General features: G+C 41.8%; 1 protein-coding gene across 1 annotated transcript; it reads right to left on the reverse strand.

The window, feature by feature from the left end:
- Positions 1-284: 284 nt before the first annotated feature.
- On the reverse strand, positions 285-10,221 carry fadd (Fas (tnfrsf6)-associated via death domain). The gene is given in 2 exon segments (NM_001104787.1): positions 285-672; positions 9,920-10,221. Coding segments are annotated over 2 exon segments (579 nt in total). The 5' UTR covers position 10,221; the 3' UTR covers positions 285-394.
- Positions 10,222-11,252: the final 1,031 nt, after the last annotated feature.

The raw sequence follows: 11,252 nt of genomic DNA on the forward strand, positions 1-11,252 counted from the left end.
TGTAAGTTTTATCAAGAAAGAGTTTTAAATGACAGTTTGTGTATGTAAATAAAAACATTAAATGACAAATTTACAGTGTGCCTGTAAGGCTGTTTACATAAAGTGTTTTTTACATATTCATCCTGACAACCACTGCTGCCAGTTTTAAATAACTGTTTTCCCAGTGATGTTTCCTTCTATTATTGAAAAGTCATCGACGTTGTAAAATCAGAGTCAGAATAAATTAGTAAATCTTTATCTCAGAAAGGAAGTAGGGTTTATGGCTGCAACACAGGGCACACGTGCAGATTCAGAATTGGAGTTTATTCATCTTAACAAAATAAGAGCCTTTATTGTTGATTTCAGCAAGTTTCCAGAGTTTTTTTTTGTACAACAAAGCTCAGGTTTCTCTTCATCAGAACCCCTCGGTTGTCAGTCTGTCCTGCACTTTATCAGCAGTCAGATTGAACTGACAGTCCCTCAAAGCTTTCAGCAGCTTCTCCGTCTGGGCTTCAGCCCTCTGACTTTTCCTCCACTCCTTCAGGAGCTCCACCGCCGTTTCCTCCAGGTCTGTGGGGTGCCGTTTGGAAATAGACTCCAGCTTGGCATCGCTCAGGCCCAGTTTGCGGCCCAGTTTACGCCAATACCTTCCCAGGTTCTCTGAAATCACCTCAGAGGCGATGTTCAGCTTGGCTGAGGGAGCAGAACAGGTTGTTAGAGGTGCAGGTTTAAACATCAGAAATAAAGACCACCATCCTGCGTCTTCTTCCCATAGTGTGGACGTTCGGTCAAACAGAAGCTGCATGGTCGGGGATGAAAAAGAAACCAGACTCTGGTCCTAAAGACTGCACCTTCATTCAGAAAAGAGACTTTCCTGCGCTCCAATCATGCTCCTGCATGGTGTAAACCAGGGGTCAGCAACCTTTCTGACATGAGGAACCAATTCCAAATGTTCCCCTTAACAACTGTCATCACCAACTCTAAAGCCCCGTACACACCCGGACGAATATTCGCCAGGCGTTATTCGCCAGCGTTTTTCACCACGTTTTTTGTGTTCACACCCAGGCGATTTTCGCTAACGGTGAGCCGAGCGAACATGCAATTTCATTCCCTGACATTAGATGGCGCTTAATGTAAACAGAAATACTTCTGTACACAAGGTGGCGCTGCGCAACTTTAAGCTTCTTAAAGTCGCTTTTCACTCAGAAGAAGAGAGCAAGTATTTACGCGCTTGTCAGAATCATACAAAGAAAACATGAATATTTCAAGCATCAGTAGCTCCAACTGGTACTTTCGGGGATAATTTAGAATGTCCGTCATTATTTCTTCGCGGCTGTGTAGACGCTACTTGGCGTCTATCTTCTTCGCTGGTATGTGTGCTCAGAAAGGCAGTTTTGTGTTTGAGCGCCCCCAAGTTGTGTTTTACTGTAACTTCAGAAGCTCCAGACACGTGTGCAAAAGCGCTGTTCTCATTGGTCGAATAGATTTTGACGCCGCGCGTCAAACCAAAAAAACGAACCCGAGGCGTTTTTTTTTTTTGACGCTTTAACGCCTGGCGTTTTTTCGCGTCGGTGTGCACACTCTCATTGGTGCCCTTTGTTTAGTCACGAGGCGTTAAACGTCGGCGAAAATTGCCGGCGAAATTCGTCCCGGTGTGAACGGGCCTTAATGCCAACTCTAAAACAAACCAAAACCAAAAAAATTCCACTGTATCTGAAATTGTATTTCATTCACAAACTGCAGGTCAAATACCTCAAAAAATGCTTTCATAACAATATTGTACACTGCTTTATGGTCTGTTATATCTACACCAATAGGATTGCATACATCAGAACAAAATTCCATCAATAGTTCTAATAACTTCACAACCATTAACATTAAAAAATGAGCAGATTTTGACTGATTCATCTCTTGTTACATTATGAGACCGGGCCTGAGTAACTTAACACGAGGTTATTCTGTGATGGAGCGTTTATTGGACGTAGATTAGATGTTTTTACTTTTTCCTTAGTCTGCTAGTTATAGTAATACATATTTACCAGTAAATGGAGTGACGATCAGCTGTATTTATTTGAAACTTTTTTTTGACATTTGTCAGAACAGACAGAAAGTCTGGGTGAAATCTGACTTTTTTTGGGTGATTATTTAGCAAACTGAACTCTTAACTTCATGAATGTCAGCTGCTGCGACGCCAAAAACAGCTAAGCAGTCATGAACGTCTGCAACAGTTTGTGGATCAGCTTCCCGCTCTCCCCACTAACTCGCCCCCTCACGTCCCCCCCACCTGTCATCTCACAGCAGCATTTTTACAATATTTTCACTGGGCAAACGTTGTTTTTTTCTACGGCGTGCATTAATTTAAATGAGGCTGTTTTTATAGGCTATAGGTGGGCGGGGTCACAATAACAGTGCTGCGTGATCGGACCCTTTCCTTATGGCGCCATGCGGGAAAAAAAGATTTCAAGTGAGAAGAGATGATTTTTCCAACCTGACTTTTTTTTTTCCAACCGATGACAGATCAGCAGATGACAGATCAAGTGCGTATTGTTGTCCCTGTGGCCCCTGGTTGCCGACCCCTGGTGTAAACGCTGACGTTTTGGAGAAACAGCAGTTCATTTTTTGAATTTGTTTGTCTCCAAATGTGACAGCCAGAGCTGAATTTCAACACCTGGTGTTAGAAACAGGAGGAAGCTTTGGAAAGGTTCATGAAAAGGTCAGAATTGACTTCAGAATGTTGTTCCACAGGAGAAGAGTTTTCTGAAGATGAAACTCAATAACTAAAAGGACCCCAAATGATTCCTAACTTGGCTCATGAGCACAAAGGTCTTCTCCTACCTGGGGCCTCATTTATAAAACTTTGCGTAGGATTTGCGTCAGAAGTGGCGTACGGATGAAACATAGGACGTGCGTACGCACAGAAATATTCGGATTTATAAAACCGTGCGCACGCACATCCTACGCATCTTTCCCTTAATAAATCACAACCGATTCTAAATGAAGCGCAGCTTTTGCGGCTTCATGACACGCCCATGGTTGCCCATAAATAGTCCGTGAAACGCCCACAAATGAATATTCATGGCTTGTGAAATCATGGCAAACACAGAGAGGAATTCAAAAAAACGTAACTTCACTCAATGTGAAGTAGAATTTATCGTTGGCGAGGTGGAAAAGAGGAGAAAAATGTTGTTTGGAGGGCACAGTGTGGGCATTACTAATGCCAAAAAGGCACGTGAGCGGCAAACGGTGGCAGACGCCAAATGCTGTAGCCTCACAACCTCGGACCGTGGCCGAAATAAAGAAGAAATGGTCGGACATCGAAGTCGAGGCAAAAAAAACGTCTGGCGCTGCATCGCCAGAGTGTGTCTGCCACCGCGCGGGGGGGGGGGGCACCGGAGCGCCAGATGCACCGGGTGACACGCGTGGTTCCTCCGAGTGCTCTTCTGTAACGCCGGGCCCAAAAGCCCGCAGAGGTCCAACAGGACGGCTCGAGGAAGTGGGAACCGGCTCATAAGCCACTCGTCCTCGTTTGCCAGCAAGTCTTCTTGCTGTCTAAAGATGCGTTCACTCCGAATTCTTCCATTTGCCACATCTTCTAAGAGCGCAAGATCAGCCATTGTGCGTCATTACGCATTGTGATGGGGCATTTTATTTCCCTCCATTTAATTAATCATCGAAATTGATCAGCGCAAATGTAATTTCTTGTTGCTTTCTGAATGGTTGAGACATACGCCATACATTGTTTTATCAAAAATAAAACAAACTAAAGGCATATGCATGAATACCATAATTCCATAGCTTATGAAGAAATGTTTTACTATGAAAACAACTTTTCCCAGTGGACAATTAGTACGTCTGTCCGTCCGTCCGCACCTATATCTGCTCCGCCAGACGGACACATTGACGGGAATATCAGTTTTATACTTTATTTCGTTCTGTTAACTATATTATTTATGAGGATGAATTGCACAACATGCCAATATTGCAGAACATATTTCACTTTTCTTTCTGCAAATAAGTGTTCATTTGAATTTCTGTTGTAATTTCTGTTTGATTTTTTTTGTTTGTTTCACTGCTGATCGATCAAACGGGTGTTCGTGTAGGCTGTTAATTGTAAGACTTGCTTTGTGAAGTCTTCATGTTATTTATGAGAGGCAGTATTGTTATTTTCACTTTCACGTGTTTCTTCCATCTGCCGACGGTGTCGCCGTTTCTCATTTCCCCCGTTTTTGTGCGAACGCCTGGGTCAGAGCTTGTGTGAAGGACCGCACATTTTCCCGTCAAGTTTGCTTTTTATAAATCTCAACTATTGCGTAGAGAGTGGCGTACGCCTTCTTTTGTGCGTATGCAACGTTTATAAATGAAGCCCCAGATGTTCAGGTAGAACTCTGGTAGGAAAAGTACTAAGCGACCCTGGAGAACATCGTTCTGTACGTTCTCCATGTTGCTCAGAAGCCTGAAGATGGCGATCATCCAGGGCCGGTGTGTCTGAGCACACAAGGTTTGGCAAAATGCAGGACAGAGTTCCTGAAGACCCTGGCTGGAGAACACTGCAGACCAATGACGTTGGAAAAACAACTAATTATATTCAATTAAAAAAGAGATAAAACAAAAAATAAATGAAAATAACTGTTACCCTTTTAAAGATTTCATTTTCCTATAAATATGGTTTAAAGATGTTTACTCATCAATTACATAAAAACAATTTCCTGATTTCTACTATCGTTTTCTGTGGTGTGTTGTTTGTTTACTGTTGTCTTTGTTTTTCACTTCCTTAAGGTTACCATATTTTCTGCACTACAGGGATTGCAAAGGCGCACCGTCACTGAAGGGTCTATTTTTACGTCATATATGAGGCGCACCGAACTATAAGGCGTATTAAGCGAGACAAAAGAGTCAAAGGTGAGTCCATCAGTTTAACCTTTTGACTTGTTTGTAATAAGCTAAACGTTTGTGGCGCTTGCCTGTCCACCCACTTTCTATATCCGCTATATCCTTTTTGGGGTTACCGGAGCCGGATCCGGCTACTGTTGGGCGAAGTCGCGTTAGCATATTCACAATACCTGTAACCCCTAACCTTGTTTGAAAGGTTCTGAGAAAAATGCTACTGCGACTACATTTAGTCCCAACTTTGTTAGTCACATGCAACACAAACACAGTCGAAACACAGTCCAACACCGTTACACGATGGCCATGTTAGCGTATTTACAACCAAACCGTTTTTATGACACGTAAAAAAACGGTAACTGTGGTAACTCCAAAGTTATAGTAACGTAAAAAAATAACAAGACATTTCATGTTCATCCAAAAATCAGTTCGACATCAGTGACACAACCAGACATAAAGGGTCTATATAATGCTTTTCTTAGCTTTTAGAGTAATCTATATCCATATAGATGATAATATATTACATTTGGCACACCAGCAACGATTTTTTAAAATATAAAATGAGTTATTTTCACAAATCATTTTCCTGTGTAGAAGTAACACGACTTTATCTCTGAGGCTCCGCCTTTCTCTCCTTTGTGGGTGCCGCCCATTTCATGGCATCATCCCCATGTCGGCCTCGGCAGCGTGTCTGTGTTTTGCTTTTAGGTGCAAGACACGTTTACATTCAGGATACAACAACAACAAATCCCAGTACAAATGACTAAATGCAGAAACACAACAACCAAAGCGGAGACACGGCTTTGAACAGAAAGGGACGTAATATAAACCAACCGTGTTGGATTTTTTAAAGTTATTATTAACGAAAGCGAGCAGCTGCTAACGGAAAGGGAATACCCCTTATAACTGAAAACCTTGTTGTAATTTCTATTGTTGTAATACAATTAAAAAAACGGCTTTTGAACTGTTTCATCTATTTATAATGTCCACATAAAGAAAACAGTAAAAATTTAAAAAGTCAAACATGATTGGTTTTACAGTCAGATATTTGGAAAGAGACACATTCTTTCTAATTTAGTTTCTGTACATTACCACCGTGAATTTTAAATAAAACAACTCAGATGCCATTGAAGTGCAGACTTTCAGCTTTTATTCCATGGGTTGAACAAAAAGATAGTATAAAAATGTGAAAAAATAAAGTATTTTTTAAACACAATCCCTTCATTTCATGGGCTCCTAAGTAATTGGACAATTGACTTCCATGCTATTGCATGAGCAGGTGTGGGCAATACCCTTGTTATGTCATTATGAGTGAAGCAGGTAAAAGGCCTGGAGTTGATTAGAGGACTCGTGCTTGCATTTTGAAGATTTTGCTGTGAACAGACAACATGCAGTCAAAGGAGCTCTCCATGCAGGTGAAAGGAGCCATCATTAAGCTGAGAAAACAGAAAAAAAAAATTGCAAGATGCAAACCACTCATAAGCCTCAAGAATAGGAAGGCTAGATTGGACTTTGCTAAAAAGCATCTAAAAAAGTTCTGGAAAAACATTCTTTGGACAGATGAAACCAAAATCAACCTCTACCAGAATGATGGCAAGAGAAAAGTATGGAGAAGGCGTGGAGAAGCTCCTGATCCAAAGCACACTACATCATCAGTAAAACACGGTGGAGGCAGTGTGATGGTCTGGGCGTGCATGGCTGCTAGTGGCACTGGGACACTAGTGTTTATTGATGACGTGACACAGGACAGAAGCAGCCCAATGAATTCTGAGGTGTTCAGAGACATACGTCTGCCCAGATCCAGGTGAATGCAGCCCTGTCTGCGCAGATCCAGGTGAATGCAGCCAAACTGATTGGGCGGCGTTTCATAATCCAGATGGACAGCGACCCAAAACATACAGCCAAAGCAACTCAGGAGTTTATTAAAGCAAAGAAGTAGAATATTCCTGAATGGCCAAGTCAGTCACCTGATCTTAACCCAATTGAGCCGCATTTCACTTGTTGAAGACTAAACTTCAGACAGAAAGGCCCACAAACGAACAGCAACTGAAAGCCGCTGCAGTAAAGGCCTGGCAGAGCATTCAGAAGGAGAAAACCCAGCATCTGGTGATGTCCATGACTTCAAGACTTCAGGCTGTCATTGCCAACAAAGGGTTTGCAACCAAATATTTGTAATGACCATTTTGTTTTCAGTTATTTCATTTGTCCAATTACTTAGGAGCCCATGAAATGAAGGGATTGTGTTTAAAAAATGCTTTAGTTTTTCACATTTTTATGCAATCTTTTTGTTCAGCCCATGGAATAAAAGCTGAAAGTCTGCACTTCAATGGCATCTGAGTTGTTTGATTTAAAATTCCCTGTGGTAATGTACAGAAACTAAATTAGAAAGACTGTGTCTCTGTCCAAATATTTATGGTCCTGGCTGTAAATTACGTCCCCTAGGGGTGCAACGATACACGTAGTTGAACCGAACCGTTTCGGTACGACCGTTTCAGTTCGGTTCACTCATGTACCGTTTCGGTAAGTTTTTTCTTTTTTTTCCGCATAAGCATTGTAAAGACTCAGCTGCTTTGTCACTCGTAGCGGGGAAACGAGAGCTGAGCTGCTAATGAACTAGCTGCTAAGACTGTTCTTCTTGCCCCATACTCCACACGGCCTCAAACAGTGTCAGAGAGGTAGACGGACAAGCCGATTGCTAATCCCCCTGTCCGGCATTAAAACTCATTTATTATGTACAAATACGAACAGCGTAACATAAATGTAACTTCTCTTCATAGCTCTCTCAGTGATGATGAAGGATTCAAGATTTCATACTTCCCATGTCTCATAGGCCGCATTTACACTGCAGGTCTTAGTGCCCAAATCCGATTTTCTGACTATATCCGATTTTTTTGATGACCCGCTTACATCATCTTATAAAAGTGACCCGTATCTGATTTTTGCATTTACACTATACAATGCTGAAACTATCAAACGTAGACGCTCTGAGGACTACGTAACGTAGCAGCATTTCCGCCTTCTGCGGACCTGAGCACTGACCGCACGGATTTAAAAAATTATGAGCGAGCAGGCCCTCAATAATTATCATAACAGTAATAAAAGCACATTTAGAAGATGCGTGTTGGTCCAAACGGCAAACGTTTAGCATTACGAAACCCTCCCCTTTTAGTTGTGTTTCTTTTGTGTGACTGCGGTTGTCATGGAGGCAATGCAGCGACGGAAGGAGGCGTGGCCTTGGGCGCTCCTGGATGAGGCAGGAGAGGGGATGCGCGGGAGAGGAAAAAGGAGGGCTGCTCGGCCGGCTTATGTGCTCTCTCTGAGTTTTGAACGAGGAAGTGTTTGCAGACGTTGTGCTGTACTAACAGTTTGATCCAAAGAAATAAACGGCTTCTAGCCTGTTCCAGAGCAACGGTGTCCCGCTTGATTAGTTACCGTTTGCGTCCTGACCGGAAAAAACAGCCGTTTTCCGACTACGGTCTGAAGCCTGAGGCTGAAAGGTAACACGCTGATGGGGCTTCAGCTGTCCTCGAACAGCAAAACCAGCACACAAAAGCACCTTAATAAGTCATGTGATCTCAGTTGGTGGTATCCTGAGTTGACGTCACTGACGTACGACTCGCATTTACTTGGGAATATCCGATTTGTCTGCTTACATGGCACACGCAAATGCACGTATCCGATTCGGATCCGATTTATTTCCACATATGAATGAGGCCTGAGTCCGATCTGAGAAAAGCGGAATCCATGCGCTTTTGTCCTGCTTACACGTTCACCAGTCATATCCGATCTGTTCCACATGAGAGGAAAAAATCGGAATTGGGTCACTTGAACCATGCAGTGTAAATGCGGCCTTAGTGGCTATAGGCGGGGCTAACCCCCAGGTCGCCACTGTATTAACTTTGTGCAAGTTCAAATGTTTTTTTCAGGCCAGTGTTGAGTATCCAAAGTTTTTGGTTCCTGGCAGCTAATAGTTTTCCTTATTTTACAAAGCAGATCACCGACATAAGTCAGTTTTATTTATTGTTATATTAAACCAATAAATGCATTTTGTAAGTAATTTTTTTTCTGCCTTAGTTTTTTGTACCGAAAAAATACATAAAATAAATAGATCGATAAAAACTTTTTTGAACGCCTCAGTGCCCTCTTAAAAGGCAACTCTGATTCTTTTTATAAATTATGGAGGCCTCTGCTTGATCATCTTCCTGGTGATCTAGTCAACATTCTTTATAAAGGCAGTCCAAATGTTGTCCTCTGATTGAACTAATAATGACTAGGTTCCCCATGACATAATCTATGTAATGTACTAGTTGTATGTAACTAGCTGATGTGTTGCCTCCGTGCTGTGACTTTGTTGTACTGGAAATGTTCTTGTTTTTATTTTATTTTAATTTTTTTAATGTTTTTTTTCTTCTACTGTTTCTGTTTGTTTTTCTCAAAATAACAATAAAACATGTTAATACTAAAAAAATTTTATTAATCTCCCAAGGGAGAAATTCAGGTGTCCGGCAGCAAAACACACACAATAAATAACGATAAAATAATAGTTCATAAAATAGCAGTTTATATCAGGCAGATTTGTAAAACAGCAGCACTGAACTGAAATGTACCGAACCGAGCCTTTGAACCAAACTGAGGTTTTAGCGTATCGTAACAACCTTAACGTCCTCTTCTGGTAGAAGCTGTGTCTCCGCTTTCGCTATTCTAGATTTGGTCATTTGTAACGGGATTGGCTGTTGTGTTTCAGTATTTGTTGTATCTTAATTTAATGCACATATAATAAGCTGCTTTGGATCCTAAAACCGTTTTTTTGGAAAAACATTTGTGCTCTTTGTGCGTCTCATAGTGCAGGAAATCCGGTAATCTTTCAATTGACGGAAAAAATCTTTTTTGTAATTTTGTTTCACTACTATTTCATAAATGTCCAATAGTTCTGTGAAATGTGAAGACTTCTATGGTGGAGTTGCAGGTTCGGTTCCGCTCTGTTCCACAGCTCGGGGGCAACAGCGCCCCCTGGAGGCACAGTGTCAGACAGGCGGTTCCGGCTCAGGTTCGGTACCTGTCTCCTCCTCGCTCGGACCTCCGTTGGCGGCTCTTTCCGAGCCCGCGAACTGCTGCAGCTTCTCGGAGAGGTCCACCCGGGGGATGCCCTGCAGGACGCCGATCAGGAAGTCCAGGTTTTCGGGGCCCAGGTGGCCCCTCTCCGCCAGGGCCTGAAACAGGCCGTGGCCGCTCGCTATCCTCTCCAGATCTCGTTTGCCGACATGGTCTCGAACCAGGAACTTCATCTTGCTCAGGTCTTCTTCCCTCAGCTGGTTTGAAATGTCCAGCAGAAGCGCGTTAAACGTCTCTGAGCTCATGACCGCGACGCCGCGCCGACCTCTTTTTTTTTTTTTTTTAACTTTCACTTTCGAGTTTCACTGGCGGCTCGACTTTCAGCATAGATCTGCAACAACTAGAGCGGCCTGCCGGGGAAGCCGATTATACAGAGACGGTTGTATGGAGTGATATTTCTGCCACCACGTTGCACTCAAAACTTTCCAAGATGCAGTTGAAAATATTAAATATTTGCTTTTCAAAGATTTATTAATCTGCTTTGATATTTTTTTTTTGCTTAATTTTTTTTTTTGCTTTCAAAAACTTATTTTTTGACCTCAAACGTTTTTTTTTGCTTTCGAAAACGTTTTTTGCGTTTGCAAAACACATTTTTTTACGTGCGTTGTGTCAAATCTTGCCTTTGTCCTATTTTTGATTTTGCTGACCACTTTGAGCGCGACTTAGCGTGACATGGCTGCCACTGGCATCGCCAAAAAGAAATTCGCATACGTTGTGTGTCATCTCACTTTTTTCCTATCTTTGCTGAGTTCGGTTTGATTGGTCCAGATTCTAACCAATAAAATTGCCATATGAATCTAACATGGTGTCTGCTGCCGAGGCTCAGAGGCTGAACCAGCTATTTTTACCCTAATTTCTGTCTTTTTGGATGAAGACGTTTTCATTTTTTTTAATAATTCATAATAATTCATACTTTCTTTTTTTTTTTTTTTAGCATTGGTTCATTTTTATGAAGTCAGATTTGTGAATTTATGGCTGAGGATCTCCTGAAACTGTAAAGTTTATCTGCTGACATTAAATCAACACGTCTGTTTGATCTGTGAATCCTGCAGAGCAAATTATTAGTGAAAAGTGTGATTTTCTTTGAGGTCTGTTCGTTAAAACAAAACAATAAAAGATTTAAAGCACATTATTTTATGCTGCACACGTGTTTGGGATCAGATGACCAGCAGTAATAATCAAAAGAATGATGGCTCACCACATGAGACTCAATGTATTTAACAGAAGAAGCATTTTTAACTTTATGTTCATTTTCACAGTGTCTCATGTTTTAGAAC

Source organism: Oryzias latipes, chromosome 3 (genome assembly GCF_053564925.1).
Source record: "Oryzias latipes strain Hd-rR chromosome 3, Olatipes_Hd-rR_3.1".
In the NCBI taxonomy this organism is placed as follows: Eukaryota; Metazoa; Chordata; class Actinopteri; order Beloniformes; family Adrianichthyidae; genus Oryzias; species Oryzias latipes.